Genomic DNA, 27,618 nt, shown 5'->3' on the forward strand with positions numbered 1-27,618 from the left:
ACCTGCAGCTCCTGCTCTACTTGCCACTTGAAACCAGATTGGATTTCTTAAAGGCAACGGTGTTAGGATTCTTAGCAAGGCACACAATACTGGAAGATTCAGAAGGTATCACAGAGTACCTTAATTGAGATTCAGGGATGATTTAGGTCTGATGCTTCCCTTGTGCACCATTTCTAAAAAGCCATTACTCACAACAGCTTTCCATTTACCTTCCATGCCCACTGAGGCTGTATAGCTCACTGGATGGTCATGAGCCAGTCACCTTCTTTCAACCTAACCTACTCCACAGAGTTGTGGTGAAGACAAGAAGGGGTCACCATATCTAAATATACCACCCTGAACTCTTTGGAAAGGATAGAATATAAACACGAGGAAGAATAATAATAGTTATGGCAGCCACTGAGAGTAAGGACTTCTCAGTGGCACCGCACATGAGTCAGTATGGGAATGATCCTATGTACTCTTCACAGTGACATCTTGTTGGGCGGGGAGGGGGGAATACGATAGTTTGGTTTCTTGGCTCAGAAGTGAGACACAGAACTCTGACCTTGGAGTCAGGAAACTGTTCCACACTCCTCCTCATAGCCAGCATGGAGAGAACCGCGCCAGCTATCTTTCCGCACTTGGAAAATGGACTCTATGTTGGACCTCTACTTCCTTCCCTAGCCTTTGGTCCAAGCAAATACAACAGAAAGCTATTAAGGAAAACAATAATAAAACAGCAGGTCTAACTTGCTTAGATATGGCTCTCACATCAGACCTAATAACCAGAGGCTGTTTTAATGTGTTTCAAACCCACTTCCCGTAAAGAAAAAGAGACAGTACACAGATATTCGTCTTGAAGAACTTTAATATGCATCTTTCCATGCAAAGTCAGAAAACACTATTGATACATAACTTAGAACAGAAAACAAACGGCCTTCAGTGATGCCCACCATCTTTCTTTGCAGGGAAAAGTGTATACTCAACTGCGAGAGCTACCACAAAGGCTGCAAATCCCCACTTGAATCCTTTGCCCATAACTTCCATGAAGGTGACAGGTTTTGCAAAGCCACCCATGAACCTCCACGCTTCATTGCTAAAGTGAAAACAAAGACAAAAGATGAATGAATACTAAAAAATCTGCATCTCTGCTTATTGGTCTACAAATTTACTGACACACTGTGTTTACCCATAATGCTAATCCATGGTTCATTTAACCCATGATTTGTTGCCATTCCCAGGATTTGTCTGGCAGACAATTGAACAAACTGGGATTTGTTTTCTCAACCCCTGGACTGTTTGCTTATCTCCTCCTTTGCCTGCTCCCTCCCTGTATCCCAAATGACTTTGCTGTGCTGTAGTACTTGTATATAGAGTAGCTGGGTGTTTTTTTTTAATCACTCTTCGCTGCCAACTCTGTATCTTGGCGAAACAACTCATGTACAATCCATTGTTTTGGGTTCACACATAACAACCCACAGTTTAAACAACCCAGAGTTCACAACCCAACAACAAACTATGGGTTCTCTTTATGGGTTGTTAGTGGTTAAGAAACCATGGTTTGTTAGCCCGGCTGGGTTGCACAACACAACAATCCAGAATGCAATAAACCATACCATGGGTTAGAGTTGTGTGTGAACCCAGCCATTCTGAAGCAATTTTTCAGTGGAAAGTGTTGTTTTGACTTTTATCTTTAAGAATAATTAACTTAAGGAAGTTCATGGAAGAAACGTTTCCCATCCCTTCCTCCCCATCGAAATGAATTAGGTCATGGGAGTGCACAGAAAAATGTCTAAGTGTGGATTTTGTGTATAAATTTATGGTTTGTGGCCTCTAATCTAACTCCACATAGCTATATTCACAAGGCTTCATATAATTTTCCATGACTATCCACTATAATCATTGAACTTCTGGTGCCACTTTAGAATGAAACAATCTTTGAAAGAACAGCTCTTAACATGTTTTAATGCCATAATGGGAACATTTTTTAGATTATTCATAGTCAAACTCCATTTCTAGGCATTACAACAAAAGTTGTAATGCAAAAGTCCAATGTAGTTCAATTGGCAATATCCACCGATTCCTTTCCACCCCACCAATTCCCTTCTGCAAGTGATGGGCCTGCCAATTCCAAAGTGCAAGTGAGACCCACCACTCACACAAGGGTGTTTTAGCACTTCCTAGGGGAACCCCCAAAACAAGCGGAAACGCTCATTTCTGCAAGGAGGCAGGTAATGGAGCACTCTTGTGTGAGAACAGCCAGAAATGGGTGTTTCTGCTCATTTCAGGTTTCCCCGGAAGCACTACAACCCCATTTTATTTATTTATTAATTACATTTTTATACTGCCCAATAGCCGAAGCTCTCTTTGGGCACAAGCACTGTGTGTTGGGGGGGGGGCACTTGCACCACAGAATTGGCAGGATGTAAGATTCAGCAGGGGCATAAGCACCCCATTGGATTCTGCCCCATAGATTTAACAGACATAGACACCTGACAAATGAGTTACTAAATATCTGTAGCTCATTTAGGCAGCAATCCTGTACACATTTATCTGGGATTAAGTCCCATTCAGCTCAGTGGGACTTATTTCTGAATAGACATGCACCGTTACACTCACATCAAATACGTCTACATTACACATCCAAATACACGGGACTCTTCCAAGTGATCAGGATCTAAGTTTCTACTAATCTATGAAGAACTTGCTTCTGCTTTTGAGGCGAGCAGTCTGTATTGCGGCAGGCTGAAGAGGTCATATTACAAAAGCTAGTGCTTCACATCATTCTGAATAAAGAACTTCAGTGATCAACGTTTACTAGGCTTCAAACATAAAGGTAGATATTAATAAGTTATATCTAGATTTTCTAATGGAAAATCTAATGCCAATACTGAGATGCTGAGTACTGTGGCGCTAGACCACACAGTACAAAATATCAGGAGGTATGCGTATGTTAGTAAATAATTTAATGGACAGCACAGCATTTTCCATTATACTTTTACCAAAAGATACAATGTTTAGTCCAAAATGACTATTCTTTGCTGCTGAGTTGAACTATTATACTTGTACTGGGTAGAGTTAGCCAAGAAGGGCCCAATACGTCTTTAAAAGGTAGCCCCTCATAATTAAGCATCCCAGTAATGTGGGGGTTCTCAACAGCTCTGTGCTGGCCTCATATGGGAAACCATCTTTCCTCTTGTAGCAACAACACCTCTCCCCAAACTAAGTGACGAGACCTCCATTTTCTACTCATCTCCTAGACTACTTTTCCCCAAGCTGATACCCTCCAGATGTTTTTGTTTTACTTCAACTCAAGCCAGCATGGCCAATGCCAGAAGTTATAGTCCAAAGCATTTAGAGGTGACCAGCTTGGGGAAAGCCGTCTTATACTCTTAAGAGTCTAGTTGTAGGACATTTTCCAATACAAGACAAGGAGTTATTGTTGGTGAGTTGAGAAGCCCTGATGTGTGTTCACAAGAGTCTCACTGGATTGTGTTCCTGAACTGACCATTTTAAAAATTGCTTTTATGTAGAAGTTCTTGAACCTTCTATTGTGAAAGGAGTAGCCATCTGAGGAATTACAGGTTTTTGGCCGTCTAGAGCAAATGAAAAAATATATTTATGCCAGCTCTTACCGAAGCCATGGATCCCTGAGACCCCGCCGAGCCAACCTTTCTTGGACATCCTGTAAGGGAGTACCTTCTATCTTCCAATGTCTATAATCAGGAAGTTCCAATTTTTTGTGTTCATGTCCATGTCCCATGCTTCTAGGAAAAGATTTTTAAAAAGTAGCTCTCACAAGATGTTCTTATTCACAACCTCTGACCTGCTTGCCTGGGGTTCCACTTGCCCTGGTCACTAAAAATCATTGCATAAGTTTCAGTAAAAATAGTGGGCAAAAAGCTTCATTAATTGATCCAGTCCACAGCCTAATGAAGGTACAAACCCAATATGGATTTTGGAAACTTTGTTATGGCCATCACAGCTACCTTTGCTTATTGATACTAGCCTTACATTGTTTATAGAGAGATGCTAGCATTTCCCCTGCGAAATATCACTACGAAGGATTTCACATCCACCAGAGATAGACCCAATCCCCAACTGGTACCTTTAAAGTTTAAACTAGGAAGGGGAATGCCTCCTCGCAGTTTAAAGGGCAGCAGGTTAAATGAGATACGCAGCCAACAGTGCAGATTTCAGTCTATCTGCACCAAATTGCTTTTGACACACCTTGATGTGCATTCCATGGGCGCTAATACAGTGAGGACAAACAGGACTACACTGGATGCTTATCTGATTTGGGCATGTGCCTGGAAAGCTTCTGTTGGATTGGACATGTTATTAAAACTAGCACAGTGCCTGTTATTAGCTTTACTTTTCTCTCCATACGATTAAGTGCCATTCATTTATGTGAAAAACAAAATAAAAGGGGGATATACTTATTCTCAGTGATCTGTTTCTTGAGCAAGGAGGAAGCAAACTTTACCCATCCCTCAACAATCCTGGAACTTTGCCCCATTTTATTTGTCCCATAAAACGTAATGGAGGCCACTAATAACTGAGCCTATTACTATGTGGTAGCAATCTTCCATGGAGTTGACTATTAACACATGGTTGACTATTGCCCACCCCACTGAATAGCAGTGCTGGTTACCATTGACAGTGGGGGAACCTGGCACGGAGGGGGATTCTCATGGGATGTGCTGCATGGGATGATCGTGGGGCTCCATATATTCCCTGGGGTGTGCACAGGCTGTCCTTGCTCCTGACAGCTGCAGGAGAGATACATCCACCCCCATCTCCATTCTCCTCCACTTTGTAGAGAATGGGGATAGGGGGCAAATGCATCTCTCCTGCGGCTGTCAGGAGCAGGAGAGATCCTTGTGCCACCGCCCGCCCCTTCCCCATAAAGATCCTTCCGCTGCTGCCTGCCCATTCTTTATGGAAAAGGGGTGGGCAAGGATCTTTCCTGCAACTGTCAAAAGCAGGAGAGATACTTCTGCCGCCCAGCTATTGAATATGGGGTTGGAAAGTGGTGGAAGGAGCTCTCCTGCCATCTCCCTGACTCCATATCCAAAATGGATAGCGGGTGGGTGGATGGATCTCTCTTGCAGCTCTCTCCTGTTATAGGAGAGAGCTGCAGGAGAGATTCTTCTACCTCCTGTCCTGATATTAGAAAAATGATTTCCTTCGCTGCCACGCCAAATCTATTTGGATGCCGGGTTGGGGAGAATGGAAGGAGCTCTCCTGTGGAGCTCTCCTGTTACAGGAGACAGCCTCAGGAGAGCTCCTTCCATCCCCCCATATTGAAATGGATCACTTGTGGGGGGAGATGTGACATCAAGCTGCAGGAAAAATCCTTCTGCCAATCGCAGCACCCTGCCCAACCCAGAGATGGAACCTGCACGTCCCTGTGAACACATGGGGAGCCGCCGATTGCGGTGCCCACCTAGGGACGGCACGATCAGCGGCTCCACACATACGTTCCGGGAGAGCTGACTGGGTTTTTGCCATTCTTTCCTCGCAACTCTGTAGGCATGTGAAATAGTCAATGGAGCCTGCCACACAACATAATAATCAACGGTTGTGCAGATAGCCAACTCTTTACACCATTGATTATTTGTGTTGGTTATTTCTTGGAAAAAGCCAACTGTGGTGTGGAAAAAGCTCGACAGACAACACAATAGTCAACTGTTGACTATTTAAACAACAGTTGACTATTTAACCAACGGTTGACTATAGTGTCATATGAACCCAGTCATAGAAGGATTGCTACAGTAATTTTTAAAATGAATATACAATAGCTTTGTGCCTTTCAAAATAGATCAAGAAAGAGGGAAGTTGCCATTTTAAAAAGGCAATATGTTATTTAGTAATTTAAGGCTGCATTAAGTTATATTTAAATAAGTGTTTCTGGTTACAATTAATGTTTAGGCTTTAAAGCACTTTAATTCTAAGAACTGCTGTGCAGAGTCATGAAACATCAATTGCTTGTGAACAAGATGTACCAAGTCGCGTTAGTCATACTCCAGATCTGTACGTAAAAGGAATTTGAAAATGAGGTTTTGCAGACATAATCATCATTCTGCTCTTAGAAGCACCCATTTCACTCAGCAACAAGATAAGCACATATAAAGGTTTTGAATGTGTGGGACCAAGAACTATAAATAAAAGGTAATTATACTGGCATCTTCCCATTATTTTGATAGATCAGAAAATATTTTAATGGGTAGTTTAATAGGTTTCAGATAAGTTTCACTGAAAACTGGGAGATTACTTCTGAGTAGATATGTATAGGATTCACTGCTGAACAAAAGATACTTTTATCAAGTTTGATACTTATGCCAATAACAAGTTGAAAAACAATAACATTAATTATCTTTAAAATAGTAATACATAATTATAATGCCAACCAATACTAGCTAAGTCTGCTCTAGATGTGAATGAGTCATTAAATAATTTTTTGGCTTTCATCCTGAAACATCAGGGTCAGCCTACAACCACAAGACTTTTGGATGGGGACTCCAGCCCCCAGCAGCCCCAGTCAGAATGGTCAGCGGTCAAGTTGTTAGGCTACAACATCTGTAGTGCCACACATTTCTCCGTCCTGCTGGGGAAATTAGGGCTGATGAATTTAGGGCTATATATCTCAAACCAGCATCTTAAATTATGCATTGAAGACAATAAGAAGTCAGTTGAAATGCCCAAGTGCTAGTATAATATATTCCTGGCATGTCCCATTGCACAAACAGTAGGCACAGCTTGCAGGACGGAATTGGTGGTAGGCTAGGGTGACCATATAAAAAGGAGGACAGGGCTCCTATACCTTTAACGTTTGTGATGAAGAGGGAATTTTTGCTGGTGTCATTTGTATGCATGCAGCACCTGGTGAAATTTCCTCTTAAAGCTGCAGGAGCCCTGCCCTCTTTTGTATCTGGTCATTCTAGTATAGCTCCTGCAGCTTTAACTGCTGCGATGAAGAGAGAATTTCAGCAGGTGCTGCATGCATACAAATGACACCTGCTGAAATTCCCTTTTCTATACACCTGTTAAAGACACAGGAGCCCTGTCCTCCTTTCCATATGGTCACCCTATGGTAGGCCCCACTCGCAGAGAGACCCAATTGGATACTGTACCCAGTTTGCAGAGCAGAGGAAAGCCAACATTTCTATCCCTTCCAAATGTTACGGGTATATATGTTTAATTACATCTTAGTATAATGGGATATTGGGAAAACATAACATATAAAGGAGCCATAACATAAGTTGGTATGAGCCATTTAAATCATATAGGTCGAAATTACCATGTGAAATCAGTGTAGATGCTCAGCAATGTAATATTGCTGAGGCATCCCATCTCCAACATATGTCATTCCACTATGCTGAGTACCACTTGATCTTCCAAGTACTTAAAGGTAATCACAAGTAGTAGTATAGACTGATGGACACTAGATCCATATCTGAAATAAAAACTAAGGAATGTTCAATTTAGGAGTATCTCAAAAAGTATTGGCCATAGGCATCTGAGTGCCGTAGATAACATATGTCTCTATCCTCTTCTTCCTTGAGATTATAAGATTTGTCAACTATAATTATTTCAGACTTGTCTGGATTCAGCTTAGACATTTCACTTAACACTCTCTCTCTCTCTCTGTCTCTCTCTCTCTCACACTCACACACACACACACACACTCTCTCTAATGGCCAGACCACTGGTTTAGATAAAAGTGACAAATATGGCTGGGTATTATTTGTTTATTAATAGTACAGTCCTCCACGTGTCTGTGTGATCAGATCCAGTAGCCTCATACAAACGGGCTAGAGCCTTGGACAAGGCTATTGACAAGTTTAAAAATTGAAGAATAACATATTTTCTGGATTTCTAGTTTTTATAACTTTATCCCTCCCATAATAGATATGCTTTGTTTAATCTTGTTTTCTTCAGATTTCCCCTCCTGGGATAATATTTTAATTCCCTTCAACTTCTGATTTGTTTACACTGTGCTTCAGAAATTAAAGTGAGCTGAAACACAGAAAAAAATCTCTCAGAAAAACTGGGACTTCTGACCTTGCCTTCTGTAGATCCTGGCATAAGTGACAAGGTATCAACCCTGCTTTTTTATACTTGGTATGCAGAGGCGAGTAGAATACAGAATTCACAGCTTTACACTGATCTGTGACCCAAATCTAGCAAGCAGGAGACTTCAGTTGAAATACAGATTGATTCAGGATAAAAAACCTAAGTCAACAGTCTTAAGACAGTATAAACAAAACTAAGCCATTCGGTACACTTCAAATACACAAGCAAAAGAACCAGCAGACAGAAGTGAATGTCAATATAGCTTTGCACACCTTATTTTATATCAAATAGGATCTCCATCCTCATAAATGTGTTTAGGCCCGCATAATTCATGGCTCAATTTGTAAATGCTCTAAATGCACACGATCACCTAACCAACCATCAATATGGTTATTGACATTATAGAAAAACACACCAATTTAAAAATCCTGAAATTTTTGGTAGAGACTATGTAGACTTGCAAAAAAAGAAGAAAAAAGAGAAAACCTTTAGATTCTTTCCCAACTCCTAAAAGTTGCCCTGTTCCTCACACATACAAACTAGTCTGTCATCAGGAACCTCCCAGTGGGCAAAGCTAGCATGCATACACTGGACACAGGACTGGTTGAGAAGTTTAAAGCTCTGATTTTGAATTGTTAGGTCACCAACTACAAAAACCCTACTAAGACTATGGCTTTGATCCAGACATGCCAATTGAAAGGAGTGGGAAAAAGGTAACTTTCCATCCTGCACCAGCTCTTTGAAAAAGCATCTCCTGAGAATAGGGGACTATCAAAATTCTGCATTTTAGTTATCCCCCCTTCCCTTTCAGCCCTACTTTATTCATGAGAGGATTTGGGAGGGGGGTTGCCACAGGGGGTGGAAGTCATCTTCCTGACAAGCATTTTAAGATTTTGTACTGTTACACTACCTTGACTGAAATGTGAGACACACATGATTGAAATATAACACCCCAGCTGTTCCTGTATAGCTGGCAGAACTCACAATGGCTGGTGGGATACAGCCAGAAGGACTGAAGGAGAAGCATCATCATCCCAGAAGGACGCTGGGACTCTCAGCCACATGATGGGGGAGAGGCAACATGTCATGTGAAGAGTACAGGAAAAATAATGCATGGTGAGTGTGTTATTCCCCCTTCCGTTGCCTAATATGCCGTCCAAATATGTCCTAATATGTTGTTCAGCCAACATGTTCCTATACAACTGTGGAGTGGTTGGGGCTGGCATTGAGTGGACTAATAGTCAACCTGGTGTTTGACACAACCCCTACCTTTCTCCCCACCCTTCCTCCTCCTGGTGCTATCTCAGCAGCCTCTCTGAAATGTACCAGGTGTAGCAGAGCGGTCAGCACAGTTTTGGCCACTCTTGCTCAGGAATTCTGTAGACAGCCAAAATCTTCCACTCAACCCTGCAAAATAGTCCACTGAGCCCGACAGACAACAAGCTAACCAATGGTTGTGCCGATAGTCAACTCTGCAGAACATTGGTTATTTTGGGTAAATAGTCAACTGTGTGGTTTTTGCCTGACAGACAACACAGTAATCAACTGTTGACCACTCAACTGATGGTTGACTACTTCATTGGTTATCATGTTGTCTGAACCCAGCCTTTGTGTACACATTTGTTTCACCAACCCTGCCATTGCAGAATTCTTCCCTTCAAACACTTCAGGAAAATGTGTTTTCCCCTGTTCCTGTACTAGAGTACAAAGCCCTATACAGGTTTGGGGCATTTTTTATAAGGCTGACCAAAGAGCAGCACACCTATTTTCTCGTCCCACACCACATTGTGAGAAATGATGTATCGCAGTAGCATTCTGTCCTTCCTCCAAAGAACAGGTACAAGGTTACCCCGTTATATTATTCACAACTCTGCGAGGTGAGTTTAATCGCTAGTTTATCTAGGAAAAGCTTATTACTAAAAGCGCTCCACGGACCACCACAATGCTCTGGATGTTAAGACGCAGCAGCTTCCATAACGCATTCAAATACCCCATTAAAGAAAAGGCCAAGGTACAGCCAACCACCACCTACAAAAAGTTACACATTTTATCGGCAACACTTGACGATTATGAGGCCTCACTCTAACGCTTTAAGACACGAGAGAACACGAGTGGGAGCAGGGACTAAACGCGTGGGGAAGACACGTAACCAACAGCACCCGTACCTGGCTGGCCAGTGTCCTTTCCTCAGAACTTCAGGGACCTTAACCGGACACGGAAACTGGTCCGTCTTCGTAGCTCCTGAGTTCCCCGAGAAAACCTACCCGGTTCAAAAGGTTCCGCAGGTAACTGGGGGAGGCCGAGTGTTAGGGAGGCCGTTTCCGGTTTCATAAGCCCCGCCCTTCCTTCAGACTCTGACTGGCGGCGCGTTTCCCAATTCGCTGTAAGGGTTTCTCTCCTCCCCCCACCCCGCTCCTGCCCGTCTTCATTGCCCGCCGGGAGAGGGAAGGAAGCCAATGAACGCTGCGCTTGTTGGGGGCGGGCCGCTGCCCAATGGGCGGGCGCCTTCTTACGTTGCGGGGGCTGCTGACAGGGGCCGGAGGAGACAGTGGCGGTAGGAAGGAGCTGAGGAAGGAGAAGCGGGCTTTAGCAACAGCAGCAATGGTGGCGGCAGCAGCAGCAGTGGGGGCTCCGGCGGGAGGAGGCTATTGAGGTCGCCGCCAGGCTTTCCGGAAGGACGTTGGTAGGCATTTCTTTCGCTCCTTCTTCTGCCTGTTGGACGGTAGCGCAAGCGAGGTACCGCGCTGGGTAGGTCGATAGGCAGGAGGGAGGTGATGACGGACTGACTGGACGGGGTTTCGGAGGCGGGGGCGCCTGAGGTGCACCTGAAGCGCCGCCGCTTCCTTGCCGAGTCCACGGTGCGCGGAGGTGCAGTGACAGCGTCCCTTCCGCCGTGCCTCGTTGCAGGCAGCGACCGCCAGGTATTCGGTGGGTTTCCCTTTGCCGCCCTGCCTTTGACCATCTCCCCCATACGAAATATATGCCAACTCCATACCCGACTTTCCAACCCTTCCGTTGAGCTTGTCCTCTTCTTCCCGCATCGCCACAATATATAAAGAGGGAGCAGCCATCCTCTTCTTACCCGTGTTAATCCGGGGTCTCCTTCAGACGTCTGTCTTTCCCCCACCTTCTCCCAAGACTGGCTTCCGTCCGTCCGTCCCTGTATACGCTTCCTTCTAGACTAAGCCCTTCTCTCCTCTCCTCAACATCTCACTGCTTTTCTTGGAAGCTTTAATTTCAGGACAAAATAGGATAATACCATACACTTTTGTTTGTAAGGTGTTTGAAGTTATCGTCTCTGACTTAAATCTTCTTTTCCTGAAAGCATTTAAGGCCTCACTGCATCCTTACAATTCCAGAAACAGCAATCCCCCCTTTCCCCGCTGCCCCGGTTTCTCAAAATAAAAAATGAGTTCCTTTTTCCATGCAGTGCTTCATACTCTGGTCTGAACTGTACTGATCACTGAGTTGTCTAACAGCTCCTTTTTTAAATGCCAAGCAACGTCTCTCTGTACACTAACATTCCTTTCAGAATTAGCTCCTGAGAACCCTTGCCTTTAACACACTAATTCATGACAACATGAGAAATGTAGCAAAGAAAAATGTAAGCAAATTTGGTAGGGACATTCTGAATCTGCAGGTTATGTAACCTCTCAGCTGTATTGCACATGCTGATGTTCGCTTACAGAGCTTGTATAGAGCACAAAATTGATAGAGATTACATGTACAGTATGTAAACATAAAAGGTGTAGGTGTTTATGAACTGAGACGGGAAAATGCTACCACACATCTTAAGAGTACTGTTTCCTTAAAATAATAGAGTTAGTGGCCTTTCATTATGTCAACTTCGTTTTTTCAGGAAGAGCAGAAGGCACCCAATCTATAATCTACAGTGGGAGGTAAATGAAAGGTTTTTGTTTGTTTGTTTGTAGGCAGGGGCATTATATTTGTAACAGGTTTATTCCCTCAAGTAATTATAGGGAGTGTGTGTAGGTGTTCAAAGTGATGAAGAAGAGCTATGTTAAGGTGCCCCCTGAACATGATACTAACTTGCAAGTCATATGCTATTATGCAGGCATGCTTACTTATGCATGTAGGCTATGCAATCTGTCCCATTTCTCTTATGCTACAAGGATTGAGTATGAGTTGTTACTTTCTGGTTCAGAATAAAGTTATAAATACTTTATTGCTAAATTTTACATATTGGTGTGATAGTTGCTTCATTTCCATGTGTGTACATGCATATTAGGATAATCTGTTACATTGAAACTAGGTGAAAAACATTTATGTAGTATGTTTATGTCAGACTTTTAAAAGTTCAATTTATAGTAAGCTTCCATTTATTATAGCCATGTTTATTTAATGGATTATTAGAATGTTTTAATTTTTATTATAAGGTGATTGAAGACTGGAGAGAACAGCTTGGCGAGAGGCTAGTTTCATTTAGACTAGTGTTGCTTGTCCTTATTTCATTTCATAGTTGATATCTGTGTTTCTTTAACATACAGTTTGACAGATGGGTAGCCTCTCCATTTCCTGGGATGCTATGGCATGTTAAGTGGGAGTTACATTGTCTCCACAGGCTTGGTTTTACATAAGATATAAAACTGATCTTTATCCCCTAGTTATCTATGAAATACTTAATGACTCTCATGCACATTATATGTAGACAGCTACTGATAAATTTTGTGTCTTGCTGCCACTTAAGTATGTTTAGCTATTCTGATAATGTTAATCTCTCAGGAAAATATTATTTGATACTCCATTTTTTATTCATAGGACTTTGCACTGGGATATGATCTGCCTATTGCAGTAGAATAGGGTCCTCCTGGAGGGGGTAGATGTTTACATTGATCTTAATTGCACTTGATAGTGTGCTCATGATATACACACACGCATTGACTTGCCTCTGGATCCTGGTGAGGCTGAGCAGAACTATTCTTGTTGATGTTGTTTTGTTGCTGTTGCTGTTGTTGTTGTCAGTAATAGTGATCCAGAGGATAGTGGCATTTTTTCTCTTTACCCAGAAAGCTTTGCTGTAGCTTTCACTCTGTTTTGTTTAAATAGATGGGGTAGAGGGAAGGACATGTTTGGGAATATTGTAGGCTTCTCTGCCTTTGGTGTTTGGACCTACAAGTCATTTATTGCCTGTGAAGTCACTATCTTTATGGTTTCATAGTCTCCTGTAAAAAGAGGCATACATCACAAAGTTGGATGTGTTACTCTTGAAAAACATCAAATAAGGGCAAAAATTATACCTTATGTTTATTGTAAATCTTCTTTCCCTTCTACGGCAATGTAAGGCTAACAAGCTGCTAGCTTATTTTGTCATTCATGTGCTCTGAGTTATTTTCTCTGATAGCAATTCAAAATGTGAACGTGCATAGAAAATGTGAACGTGTATTTATTATGTATTTTATTTTGGCAAAATTAGTATATATACAGTTGCTTAAATAATATAACAACTTCATATTAATGTATAGTTAGATGGCTTCTGCTAAGCCACTACTTATGCTGCTAAAAGCTAGTTGGTACCCTCTTCCAGTTTACCTTGTTGTCGTTTTATTGTTGTGCTGAGCATGGCCCAAATACTGTACTTGAATTTTCTATGCTTACCTCCCTTGCTCCAGTGAGGTCTGTTCTTGGCATGTGAGGATTTGCAGGGTGTCTGTGTTCGGAGGGTTGTACAGAGGTGACTTCCATCTTTGGGACAGATGGTTGTGGAGTTATCTATGGGAGGACTTCAGGGTGCATCAGGTGGATGTTGGAAGTGTTCTATTGAAATTCTCATTTGCACCATTCTCAAAACTGTAGGCTGATGTACATAAGGAGCTACATATAGTTGCTTTGGGTGATCGAATTCCTACACCCAGGGTCTGTGCATGGCTTACACAGTAGCTTGTAGACTACTACTTTTCTGCCATTCGTCTTCCTCTTGACTAACAACCTACACACATGGAGAAAGGAAAGAAGCAGAAGGCTGATTTTTTTTTTAATAAACTGAAATGTTTTGAATGGGGATGTCACTCCCTGCTCCTGACAATGGGAATGTTGAGAGCTTCTAAACTATTGCTGTTCATGCAATTCTGCACTGCTTAGCTCATTTAGACTAAATAATTATCTTCCTGCTCTGTTGCTGCACTTATTTTTTTCCTCTTAGTCTCTTTTTATTATTGGGTTAATGCAGAGAAATGTGTTTTGTTGGATTCATTTTGTAAAGTAGCGTAAAATCTTGAAATTCTGGAGACAAGATAATAGTGTGAGGCTAGTTTGGTCCCTTCCCTAATTTTCTTATAATTTAACTGGATTGCATCCAGTCCTGCATGAGTGCATGGATGCTCATGCAAAGGGAATACTTTGCTCTTCCTCCTGCAGTGGCAAATTATGAGCTAATTTGTGACTGCAGTCCCGTGTGCTCCTTAAAAGCATCTCCTGAAAATGCCAAAGTTTACAGCCTTACAGCTTAGAATATATACAATCTCTCTGTTTTTGAATCAAGATCTGAATTCTCTCAACTGCAGTGTTGATTTGTTTTGTTTGTTTAGCTGTTCTGTCCATGGACTAGATAAATATCTAAATAAGAAAGTGGATATTTTAAAGTACAAGGTTGTTGTTGTTTAGCAGGGAATGACTTTTGCAGTAGAAGCTGCCCACCCCTATAGAATTATGGTCATATTTCAAAGGGAACAAAGAGCATTTGGAATATGTTTTTTATTTTTTATTATTTTGCATAGTTTCCTATTTGGAAGCTATCTGCATAGGAACCCTAATCCAGCCTTCTCCAACCTGGCACCCTCCACATGCATGGGACTGCTGGCTGGGAATTCTCTGGAGGGCACTAGGTTGGTTAATCCCTAAATGGAAGAATTCAAAAAACACTTTGGAAATTGACAAGCAAGCCCTGGAAAGGAAAACTACTGGTGTTACATGTACAGTATTTCCCCCCTTCTAACCTTTCTCATGCCAAATCTCCAAACAGCTGTTTTTTTAAAGAACAAAACAAAAACAAAACTTGAGAGCTTTAATAACTTTCTGTTTTCCTGTGCTGACAGCTTCTTAAACTGGGGAGCCTCCAACCCACTTACTGTGAGAACAGCCCTTAGTGTTGTTATAGAATAGTAGTATAAAAATTGTACATCTAGTTGCAAGTGTCTCTTTGGATTGTGAGCATAAGTCTCAATAAAAAGCCTTGAAGCTAGTTCTCTAGGTCTAAAGGGGCTTTAGACTTGTTTTTCCTCAAACAGCAGCTCACTCATAATGTCACATGGCAAACGATTTGTGAAATCCTTTTCAAGCATGTGAATTAGATAGGACTCTGTTTCTTGTACAAGACTGAATAATAATTATTAGGTAAATTTGCCTTGTGTTCACCTTCATATTTAATTCATTTAATCATTTTAATTAGATGTAAACTCTGAATCTCTTTGAAAATCATTCTGTTGTCTGATCGCTTCCAAATATGTTCTTGTAAGAGACCATCCTGGAGGAAAGCAGAGTTACTGATCTTCTTGCAAGCTCTGATGGTAATAGCCTAAAACATCTGTCAAAAACAGCTTCATTATTAGTTCTTCATTTCCTATTAAAGTTGTAGTCAGTTGTGTGCATGTATCAGTAAAACTAAATGTAAAAATGCATTGCATAGAGCTCAAGACTGCCAGAGTGCAAGACTGTTCACAAGAGCAAAAAGAGGTCATGGTAGATAATTTTGGAATGATAGTTTGGGAATTAAATCCCACACTTCTGTAGATAATAGGAATATTTAGCAGTACAAAGTAGATAAAGAGGAATAGGTCCATGTGTTCTCTCCTCTTTAATATTGCTTATTGCCTTTTAGTTCATAAAGCAAAGTGGGGATAAATCAAAATGTCTTTTAGATATGGAGTACAGTTGAAAATAGCCTCAACTTGTCATATTTTTGAATGGTTTGAGGAGAGCTCATTCTCTGAGGTATGGTGTTTGGTTAAATACTGGAGTATTATGGATTTTTTTATTTGTTTGCTAGGGTCTTAAAGCAGTTTATTGAGCAGGCATTTTCTTATGCAGATGTCTACATTGGACTACATCATATTTGTTTCACAAAATCTTAATTTCATTGACTTCCATAAGTGAATTTCTATTTTCTCTCACACATCGGGTGATTGACATGCTACATAGTTCAAGGGCTACAATAATCTAATAATCTTGTGGTCCTTTGTTCAGAAAGTGAGATGTAGAGCTGGAAGAATTCTAAATGGCTAGAGTCTCTAACTGGATTTCTTACTCAATGAAGTAATGTGCTTGCAGGGATTCCCTTTCCAAATATGTTTTTGGAAGAGGTCCCACTAGTCAATAAGCTTTAGCTCAAAGTGTACTTCTTACAAAGGAAGGCTACAGGCAATTAATCGCTTTTGTTTTGCATTGTCATATGCTCTGTCATGCACCCCACTCCCAAATTTAATGCTTGATTCCTGTGTTTTGTGCAAATATTGGACATGCGCGCTGCTTACTTTGAAAATAATTGACCAGCAATGAATAACTATAGAACCAGCATCTTGGTCCATACAGGGAGCAACTAGTGTCTCCCTTCACACCCGCCCCATTGGTGTTTCATCTGTGATAACTGCTCTTCATTGCTCCTGTCCATTTGCTGCTTCCTGCTTCCCTCCTTCCCAGGTGCCCCAAGTAGTTGAAGCTGCTGCACTTGAAAAACAACAACAGACTGTTGGCTGGTTGCAGAAATGTACAGTATTCCATTTATTTGCCCTTTTTTAGAGCATACTACCAGTACTCTTCAGAACCTGAGGACAAAATGTATTTTATTTTATTTAAATTATTATTAAGCCATCTCGAAGGATACAACCAAAACAGTGCAAAGTAAATATTTTTTTAATTTAAAGCATTTATAGAAATGTAAAATTTCTGGAAATTTTGATACCATGGGGAAAAAATTTTTTTCCAGGTTTTTTTTTGGGGGGGGGGGAAACAATTTTTTTGGGAAAAAAGCGATATTAGCACTTTTTACAGATTGATAGTCACTTTGTTACTTTAGGAACATAAAATGTAATTATGTCCAAGTTGGTTTGGTGTAAAATTATCACATTTGGTATATTAAAAGTACAGTGTATTCAAACAATTGTTACAAATTGAATTTACTTTTTAAAATTTTTACTTTTTTGGTAACAAATGGAGCTACAAGCTCCTGAATTGTAAGGAACACCTGAACTGTAAGGAAACTCTTTGGTTTTGCCAATTTATGAGCAGGCAAGAAACAGAAGAAACCATCAGCATTAGTAACAAAGAAAATTATTTATGTCTCTGCTAGTCTTCCACATTGTTAAGCAGACATAAAGCACCCATTCCCATAAAAAGAACGGAGAAAAGGGAGGTGGGGACAAAGATTCAATGAATATGAATGAAATTTAATCAGACTCATTTTCTGAGCTATAGCCATCACTATCAGTTTCAGGCTCTGCTTCAATGGCAGTGCCCCCTAGAGGCAGAAATACATCTTGCTTTTGCATTTATTTATTTATTTGTTACATTTATATACCGCCCCATAGCCGAAGCTCTCTGGGCGGTTTACAAAAGTTAAAAACAGTAAACATTAAAAGTATACAAAATTTAAAAACATAAAAACAATAGTATGAGAGTTGTAGCCTCAGCTTGCAATTTAGGACTTGCTTGTCCTCGGTGCACAGAGGACACAGAAATTGTAATCTGATACTGTACATAGTTTTTAGAAATGATTAGAAATCATTTGGAGAAGTAAATGAGACATAAGACAAGTCATCTTGTCTTATGAATTTTATTCATCATACTAAAATAAAGCATTCCATAATCTGTTCTTCATTTTTCCAGTTTTTCAGAAAACAAAAAGGCTTCTGGGGGGGAAATGGAAAAACGTCCGTCCCCCTATTTTTCCTGTTTTTTCCTGAGCCTTCACATCAATAAGCATTTATATACTGCTCCACATCTAAACAGATTCCAGAGCAATGAACAATAAATGATAAAAAGTAATAAAAATTAAACACCATATTGAATTGTTTTTAAAATCAAATTGGCTGATAAAAACCGTGGCTGATCAGTCAAGGAAAGCTTTCTGGAATAAAGATATTTTCTGGAGGTGCCGGAAACAACACAGTGTTGGTGACTGCCTGATCTCTAGAGGCAGGAAGTTCTATAGAAAGGGGGCCACCACACTGAAGGCTCTTCTCTGGGTGAACACCAGTCAGGCCATAGGTCCATGTGGAACCACCAGGAGCATGTCCTCAGTGACTGAAATTCACAAATGCAATGAAATTCAATAAATATTCAATAAAAAACTAAACAACAACCCAAGATATCAATAAAACCTGTATCCCCATGGACTCTGTAAAGACCAGCAAAATAAGGTGGGTCTTTAGAGATTTTCTGAAGACCTGCAAAGAAAGGAGCCTGATGAATCCCTGCTGGAAACTGATTCCAGAAGTGCGGGGCCACCTCTGAAAAGGCCCTTTGCCTTATACTCACCGGTCTAGGGGGGCATAAATGAGAAGTTCCTCTGTTGAGGATCTCACAGTGCAGACAGGCTGGTACAGGAGAAAGTGGTCCTTTTGGTAACTTGGGCCTGAACCAGTACTTTAAATTGAGCTAGAAACACATTGGCAACTAGTGTAGTTCTCACAGTATTAATGCCAAATGAGCAGACTGCCTTGCACCCACCAATATCTGAGCAGCTGTATTCTGCACCCGTAAAATCAACTTGGGTCACTCAGATGGTGATGATGATCTTTAAATTTTTTAAAAAAAGATTCAAAGCAGCTTGCAATTAAAAAGGGAAACCCCCCAATATTAAATGTATCTTTTTGAATGCTTTCATGTAACATTTAGAAATCTTCAGCTTGTGAAAACAATGACCAAAAGTATGTCACTGTCTGTGGGGAATAGCATTAAAGAGCAATGAGCTACTCATATGTCGGATAGTTTAATGTTAAATCAATTGTTTGAATTGCAAGAGAAGCATCTGTTTACAGTTTTTGTTTGTGCTACAAGTCGATGAGTACTGGATGCTAATAACACATCTATATGTTACATGTGCACATGGCTGCAGAAATTGCATTGATGATTACTACATGTTAAAATAGAAATGATTACTACGCAGTCAGTAAGGTAACAGTGTATATCCTCTTCAATTGAAATATTTGTAAAAGTTGGTATTGGGGAGGATCAGTGATCCCTAGACAATTGCTATATAATCCTTCAAGATTGTGGGAAAGGCACGACAATTTTTAGAGACGGTGTGTGTAAGCCTTGGGAAGTGGCCACATAGCATAGCAGTGGAGTGCCTTGTATGAAGAAGGTCCAGATTTGATCCTTGACAGCCTTAGTTGTATTTCTTTATTTACAGTCAACAGACCAATATAATACAAGAAGATACACCATTATATAAAACAATACAAAGTAGGGATAAAGAAAGAAGGGGAAGTGTTACAAAACCACTAAAGATACTAGATAGTTATTTATTTGGTTTTTGAAAAGGGAAACAGAATTGGGTTATTGGGGCCTAGCATAGTGAAAAAAGGGAGGGATATATAGATAATAAAATTGCTAATCTGTGGATTTAAGCACAATCAAACATCCATAAGAGATTTGGTGCGGATGGCCAAATTCAGGAATTTGGCCACCTGCTCAGTGGTAGATTTACTGGAGCCCTGAAGTAGACTAATCACAAGTGACTCAGGGGAGCGTCCAGGGAAACGTTGCATAATAGGACATAATAGGTCTTCGCTTGCCTGTTGGTAAAAATTGCAATGGAAGAGCACATGCAGAATGGATTCCACCTCAATGTTATTACATGGGCAGTATCTGTTTTTGGATGGAATTTTCTTATATCTGCCCTCCAGCAACTTGGAGGGGAGGACGTTAAATCTTGCTAGGGTGAATGCCTTCCTGTATTTGGGAATGGTTAACCAACCCAGGTATGGCATTCCGTCTTTGCAAGAAGGGACTGGGAGACCCAATGAGTGGGGGGAACATGGTCCCCAGGCAGTTCCCCGGAGCTCCTGGTGGTCTATATCCAGTAGTCTCTGTTTGGTGATCTGTTTAGCGCTGTCCAAGTCTAGAGATAGCAGGCAAAAAGGGGATAGCCCTATTGAGATTCCTTTTTGCACCACTGCCCTAGACCAGTGAGATTCGGAGCATTCTAACAGGACTTTGGTAACCAAGGAGTTGGAAGTGAGCATTAGGTGGCAGCGGAGCCAGTAATGCATGGTAAATATCCAAGCTTGGCATTTTAATGTGCTTAGTCCAGCCTCCAAGTAGAGGGCAGCACCGGAAACACATCTAGGGACTCCGAATATAAGCCTGAGGTAGAGATGTTGCACTCCTTCAAGAGAACTTTTGAAGTGTGGAAACCATATTGGAGCTCCAAACAGAGTCTGAGACACTATTTTAGCTTTATAAACCCGGATGGCTGCCGGTAGATATTTCCCACCTTTCGCAAAGAAGAATCGGGATAATGCATCAATAGTTTGTTCAGCTTTGCTCTTGGTGTGTTTGCCATGTGCCCTCCAGTTTTGAGCTTCATGAAACCATATGCCCAGGTATTTATATGTGTCAATTTGGTTGAGTCTGTTTCCCCCCATGGACCAGGGGAATCTTACCTTCCTCCTGGCAAAAACTACCACTTTGGTTTTTGAATAGTTAATTGTCAACAATTTTTTCTCACAGTATTTGGCAAAACCATTTAGTAGTCTCTTGAGGCCCAGTCGAGTCTGGGAGATCAAAATGAACAGCCTTAGTTAAAAGAATCTTAGATAACAGGGATCAGAAAGAAGCCTAGGACAACTTTTACTAGTCAGAGTAGAAACTTCTGGACTTACAAGACCAATGATGTGACTTGGTATAAGGCAGCTTTATATGTTTATTGGATATGTTATATATTAATGTTTGTTTTATGTGTTACATAAGATAAATTTGAACACCTAGGCTTTAGATCTGTGCCAGACCTCAGAATAGCTAGTTTTCATACCGTTGTATTGTTGGCTTCAGATCTGAAGGATAACTGTAGGGTGTAAACAATAGGCAGTATTGTATTTAACTATTCAGTAGCATAGTGAATTATTAAACTAGTATTAGAGGGTGAAGAAGTTAGGTGTTTTTTATTGGACAATGTTATGTGTATCTGTTGGAGCACTCTATACTACTAGAAGATCATACAATATCATAGGTTGTTTCTGTTGTTTTATGCATGCTGTTTTAAAATACCTATGTCTTAAAATAAGGAATAATGTCTCCCTCCCTTGCAATCATAAAATATTACATGTAAGTGATATGTGACCTTAACTTCCTATGAACTCCTCGTTAATTAGTGAGATTATTCATTTGTGTATACAGCATGGCTAATCATTTTTATGCTTGGCTTCTCATGGGTCTATGTTCTCTGGTTTTGAAGCACCCTATTTTAGTTGGATTCTCTGTTGCTATAAGGAGACACTAATATCTCTAAGCTTCCTTGTGTGTTAATTTCCCCCCACTTTGAAGTATTTCACTTAGGAAACACACAGCACGTGAAATAAACCTGAGGAAGTAAAGCCTTCTTAAGTTTAGGTCTGGGGCCCATATAAGAAGGACTGAAAAGCCATAAAACAGTCTTTTCCAACCTTTGATCCCCAGATATTGGCCTACAACTCCCATTATCCCTGACTATTGGCCACCTTAGCTGGGGTGATGGGAGTTGTAGTCCAACACCACCTGGGGATCTAAGGTTGGGAAAGATTTCAAAAAAAATATATCCATAACTAGAATAAAGATTCTAATGAGAAACAATTATTATTATTATTATTATTATTATTATTATTATTATTAATATATTTATTTGTATCCCGCCTTTTGCCCAATACTGTGCCTACATATTAAAGGATTGTCTTCTTCTGGGCACTTTGGAGGTTTAATAAGCTACACACAGTAGCTTATTTTTGAAGTAGCTCACTGTGCCCTGTCCCACAATTGGGCAAATAAGCTATTGTGCATAGTTTGTTTTTTCCTCCCTCGCCCCTCTGTAGTCATCCCGCCTGGGCAGGAGGATATTCCAGCTTCCTTTGCAGTGAAAACCATATCCCACCATCCCTTGTGCTGCTGCTCCATCACCTGCCCAGCTCCGATTGGCCCACTTTGCACTACGGGTGTCTTCTTTTGTTTCCTGTCTCTACCTGGTCCCTGCTGTTCTCTACATGGCACTGATCTTTAGCCGCTTCACCGCATCCCCACCGCACCACCCACCATGTTGCCCCAATTCTCAAAACCTTTCTTCCTGCTCCAGCCCCCCTCCCACGGGCGCCTCATTTGCCAAGCCTGTTTTTCAAGGCCTTCCCTTATCTCCAGCCGTGTGCATCAAAATGGGGGTGGGGGCTCTAAACCCTTGAAAGTTTGCAGAAATGTGAGGAAATGTGAGGAAACACAGGTTCCCCTCATGGGCAGGCACTAGATGCACAGTGAAAATCCTGCAAGGCTATGCAGCACAATCTGTTGCTAGGCAGATCTTGGAAACAGTGCTTGACCGAGAGAAGCAAAGCAGCAGCAGCATTTTTGACTGCTGTTTCCAAGCGACTCTGTAGGTGAACAGTTTTGCCCACTCTGCATGACAGATGACATGCTAATCTATAATGAGTTAAATTACCTTTACTGCAAACCATGGTTTATCAGCATGCCTTATTTTGGGGAAATAAGCCACTGTGGTTGGGAAAAGAGCTCATAGATCACATGCTAAGTCATCATGGGTTAAACCATGATGGTTTATTTAACCCATTGTGGGTTACTGTGTCATCTGAACCCAGCCATTAACATTAATCAATAGGCATTGATTTTGTTCAGGTGATGGCACTAGAACTTAGGAAATCATAATTTGTAGCACTTACTGTTTCTGCATAAACTTCTCTTGACTCTGTTTATGATTTCTCCTTATCAGGTTTCAACAGGTTACTTCTTCTGTTGGGAGGGCTTTAAGCTGTAGAATATATACTTCTGTCTAATTTACTCCTCAAATCCATGCATGTGGACTTGTAGGAAAGTTCCCAAGCGTTAGGAAAAAAAGCATTTTCCAATGTTTGCTTAAAATTAAGGTGTCAGCCTGTCTCTTTCTTTTTAAATGGTTTTAATCTACTGTCTGTTCCTTTTATACTTCGATGTTGACTAAGTACTGAATAATCATCTTTGGCACAGTTTTGCTTGTTAACATTATTCATGCACATATGCCCATGTCTGTTTAGTAATGTGCAAAATTGCTCAAGGAATGATATAGTTTTTTTAAAACTTCTAAATTGGAAAACTTTCCAATGCAAATTAGGTTAATTTGCACAGGGTAGTTTTCATTGGAAAATTTACAGTTTGCATCAGAAATTTTCTGGAGATCTGATTTAGCATGTTTATTTAGTATGCTACAAAGCTTTTTTTTTTTTTAAAAAAAAGTACCCCGTGTCACTTTTTTAGCTCGATACACCACAAGCATTTAACCTGCAATATTTGAGGGGGATTGGAAATTAAAGCACACAATATCATTTCATTGTAATATTATGTAAAAAAAAAAGTATTCTAATATTCTTTACTTACAATAATTGTATACTGCTGCATATTGAAAATCGATTCTGTAGCAGTGAACATAAAAATAAATAGTAAAAAGATTAAAACAGCGTATTAAAATTGTTCTTTTTAAAACAGAATGCCAATAAAACCCATTGCTGGTTAGTTAAAGAATGCCTTCTGGAAAAGAACTGTTTTCAGGAGGCATCGGAAGCAGCACAGTGTTGGCACCTGCCTGACCTCCAGGGGCAGGGAATTCCAAAGAAAAGGGGCCACCTCACTGAAGACTCTTCTTCTGGTAGACTCCAATGGGGCCATAGGTCCATGTGGAACCACCAGGAGCAGGCCCTCTCAGTGACCAGGCAGGTTGGTAAGGGAGAAAAGCGCTGTCTCAGGTGGCCTTCAATCCAGGCATTGATCAGACCAAGGCATGCTTTGCTTCAGCAAGGTGCTTTAATCCAATGCCATGTCATCACCATCGTAGTTACCAGGTCAATCCCTTCTAGCCTTTGGTCTCTGCATTTTTACTTGTAAAAATGTAAAGACAATGGGTTCAGTCCAATGGGGGCCTTGCGCTGATGCCCCAGGTTCATCAGTGGTGGCATGTGCCATGATTTAAATAAGCCATTTTGTCTTAAATAGGCTACTGAGGCTTATTTTCATAAAGTAAACCAAGTCAAAAACATGTACTTCCCTTACGTTGGTTAGATCTGAGGAAAAAAAATAAAGGTACTGAAAACTGTTGACACACTAACTAATTTTAGCCACCCAAGGAGCTGTGCGTGACATGCTGACCACCGCTCATCTATTTCAACACAGTTCAGCTCTCTTCTACTATGGTTGTTGGGGCTCTTTCAGATTTTCTGTCACTATTTATTTCCATTTCAATGACATATATGTGTTCTGTCACATACTTGCTTGGGATAATTACTTGAAAAACATTAATTACAACTTTGAAACTGCCAAGCTTGCGTAATATTGTATTTGCAATTGGCATGCATTCTTTTTTTACTAATTAACTTAAGATATAGAAAATTTTCCACAGGAAAATAAATCACTAGAAAAGGTTCTGTGCTAGAAAATATTCAGCCCCACATCCTTGAACCCAAGCCAGATAATTCAAGATGTTTGTGTAAGAAAACCCAGAGTAGTGCATCTTCAGATTACCCTAAAGTAAGTACGCAACGATTTGTTTATTTAATACATTTATATTTCACCATCATGACATTCAAGGTGCTTCACATCAGTTTCCAGGTGGCCTTCTATCCAGGCATTGATCAGACTCACACTTGCTTAGCTTCATCAAGGTATCTTCATCCTATGCCATTTCATTACCATCGCAGTTATCATGTCAATCCCATCTAGCCTCTGGTCTCAACAATAGCTTTAGCTGGACAGTTGTGCTAAATAGTAAAGAGCGGGAGGCTGAAACCCTATCAAATGTACTCTGTCCTTTCCTTATTTCCATTGGAAATCGTACCCATGGATCCTGTTGGTTTGGCTCAACAGTGCTTTGGGGCTGATACCCATTTTGATTGGCAGTGTCAACAAAAGGCAGTGTTTCCCAAGGTATTTAGACAAGCAAGGGATTTTGCTGAACTGAGAAGAGTGAAATAGCCCTGTCTCATTTCATTGTTGTTGGCTGTGTCTTTGTTGCATAGGCATGATCTATGTATTTACAGGTATCTGCACATGTGGGAGAACTCAGTGCCAGCTTCTAAGTATACCATACCTGCCTTACAAGTTGAAATGTGTATAAACTCTTCCCATATTAGTTGATTATGGGAGTGTGTGAGCACTCTTATGAACAGAGATTGTAATGTATTGTAGTATGTATCTTAGAATGAAAACGCCTGCAGCCAAGTCTGCTTCTTTTAGATTGTCAAAGAGAATATATATGTGTGAGAGAGCAATACGGTTTAGTGGGTTTTTAATGGCTGAGTGGCAATTTGAATTTCCCCGTGTGGAGTTGGAGGAATTGTACAGACTGCATGTGGTTAAAGAACTGGAAAATAAAATGTCATGTGAATAGCATCTTCTTGGCTCACGAGGGCAACTTCTGAAAACCAAAATTTGCCATGACCAGGGCAAGCTAGTTTCTGGGCCTACATGCAAGCTGAAGAATTAGAAAACAGTGGGCAGAAATTGTCCAGCAGTTGGCAGAAATATTTAGGGATCTTGTCGTGCAATGTGAGTTTATCACTGCTTCTTCTGCTACATAGTGCTTTACAGCCAGAGAGGTAGACCACATTTCTCAAGATCCTTCCAGTGTGGGGAAATTAAAATGCCAGGGGCAAATTGAATAGCCTCATTTTCTCCCCACCCCCAAATCCCCTATTGTATGAAGTCACTGAAGAATAGTGGCCATATAGCACCAGTATCTGGCCATATAACACCAGATTTTAAGATGAGAAATAAAGTGACTATAGTTGGATGGGTATGTTGAAATTGATGTTTAGCATAAATGGCATACTCCAAAAAGTGAGTCTAAAATGACTGGAAGGTTAGAGAAAACTCACTTTATTTTGCCTTATTTTATCAGCATTTATTCTGACAGGCCTTGATGCATAATGAACTTTAAAGGGTTGGAAATCCTTTTTTTAGAAAATAGGAATGGTTCTATGAAGGAGAAGTGGCATGTTTGAGAACCATGGGAGTTGATTTTTAATTTGATGGAGCAATATTCAGTGTCATGTTAAGCATAAGAACAGCTGATTTTTGTTAAACGAGCTGACAAAAAATGGATTGGTAATCTGTCTTATTTTGCGTTGGTTGGTTAACGCACAGTAGCTGACGAGAGTTTTCAGGTTTCGTGTAGGATGACTGCATGGTGTTGTTTCTAGGGAAACTGGTGGTGGGAGCATGTAAAAAGGTAAAGAAATCTGTTCCCAAGATGAGTGCTTAAAAGCAGTACTTGGATCATATTGAGTTGGTCTACGAGATTTCCTGTGCATTGTCATGCCTTTACACCTATTTTCTTTCATTTAATTCTGCTTCAGAGCTTTAGAATGATGGGCTGTAATATTTCAAACATGGTTTATATTAAATTTGGTCATTTAGAGCATTTTACGCCAGCAGCTTTTAATCTGGTTGTACAGATGGAAAGGTTGCTGTAATTGAGCTTGTGAAAACATTTCCTATTTTGACTTGGTATAACTGCATCAGGCCACCCTTTCTGACTGTCCCCCTACACACTAATTACTTTGATTTAGAACATTTGCAGCTGTTCTTTGCATGCTGTTGGTGCCAAAAAATACAAAAAAAAAGATTAGTAGTTACAATAGGGTGACCATATGAAAAGGAGGACAGGGCTCCTGTATCTTTAACAGTTGTATTGAAAAGGGAAGTTCAGCAGGTGTCATTTGTATATATGGGGAACCTGGTGAAATTTCTTCTTCATTACAACAGTTAAAGTTGCAGGTGCCCTGCCCTCTTTTAAATCTGGCCACAGTATAGTTGCAGTATAGCTCCTTCAGCTTTAACTGTTGTGATGAAGAGGAAATTTCACCAGGTGTGACATGCATACAAATAACACCTGCGGAAATTCCCTTTTCTATAAAACTGTTAAAGATACAGGAGCCCTGTCCTCCTTTTCATAGGGTCACCCTAAGTTACATACAGTTGTTGAACCACGCTTGTAAAAGAAAAGTATCTATGAATGAAAGTAGTGACTTTATATTATATAACTGTTATACTGTTATTAACTATGGGATAGTCAGAAACCTAGGAACATTTTTTCCCTTCAGTTTATTAAGCATGGAGCTCTAATGGTGGGGGGAGGGAAGATAAGGGTGTTTTAAGAATTTTTTGCAGGTGATCAGTAAACTTAGTCCCTCAGAAATCTGTGAAATGTTAAATGGAATCTCTTTAAGATCCTCTGGTTTTTATGACACTGTATCCGTTTTACAATGATGGTACTCAAATGCTTGGATTATTGCAAATAGTGCCTTACTGCGTACCATAAGAAGTATGGGTTGTTGCTGCCTTGAGGAACATGCAATTCAAACTTCATTAGTGGAAAAA

At 40.6% G+C, this 27,618-nt stretch overlaps 2 protein-coding genes across 5 annotated transcripts in view; one reads left to right on the forward strand and one right to left on the reverse strand.

Moving 5' to 3' along the window:
- Nucleotides 1-832: 832 nt before the first annotated feature.
- On the reverse strand, nucleotides 833-10,363 carry NDUFB3 (NADH:ubiquinone oxidoreductase subunit B3). 3 transcript variants are annotated; one of them, XM_063116195.1, is made up of 3 exons: nucleotides 10,227-10,363; nucleotides 3,618-3,746; nucleotides 833-1,078 (listed from the first exon to the last, which is right to left on the reverse strand). In XM_063116195.1, the coding sequence occupies exons 2-3, from the start codon at nucleotides 3,743-3,745 to the stop codon at nucleotides 922-924; spliced, it is 285 nt and encodes a 94-aa protein (XP_062972265.1). In that variant the 5' UTR covers nucleotide 3,746; nucleotides 10,227-10,363; the 3' UTR covers nucleotides 833-921. The 3 variants fall into 3 exon arrangements, with proteins under 3 accessions (XP_062972265.1, XP_062972264.1, XP_062972266.1); XM_063116194.1 differs by having other exon boundaries at nucleotides 3,618-3,749; nucleotides 10,227-10,362; XM_063116196.1 differs by lacking the exon at nucleotides 10,227-10,363 and having other exon boundaries at nucleotides 3,618-4,072.
- A 260-nt stretch (nucleotides 10,364-10,623) lies between these two features.
- HYCC2 (hyccin PI4KA lipid kinase complex subunit 2) overlaps nucleotides 10,624-27,618 on the forward strand; it is a 57,891-nt gene continuing 40,896 nt past the window's right edge. For both annotated transcript variants that reach the window (XM_063116174.1, XM_063116175.1), the window contains exon 1: nucleotides 10,624-10,744. The gene's annotated coding sequence lies outside the window, so the exon portion shown is untranslated. The remainder of the gene's footprint in view (nucleotides 10,745-27,618) is intronic.

Source organism: Elgaria multicarinata, chromosome 2, assembly GCF_023053635.1.
Source record: "Elgaria multicarinata webbii isolate HBS135686 ecotype San Diego chromosome 2, rElgMul1.1.pri, whole genome shotgun sequence".
In the NCBI taxonomy this organism is placed as follows: Eukaryota; Metazoa; Chordata; class Lepidosauria; order Squamata; family Anguidae; genus Elgaria; species Elgaria multicarinata.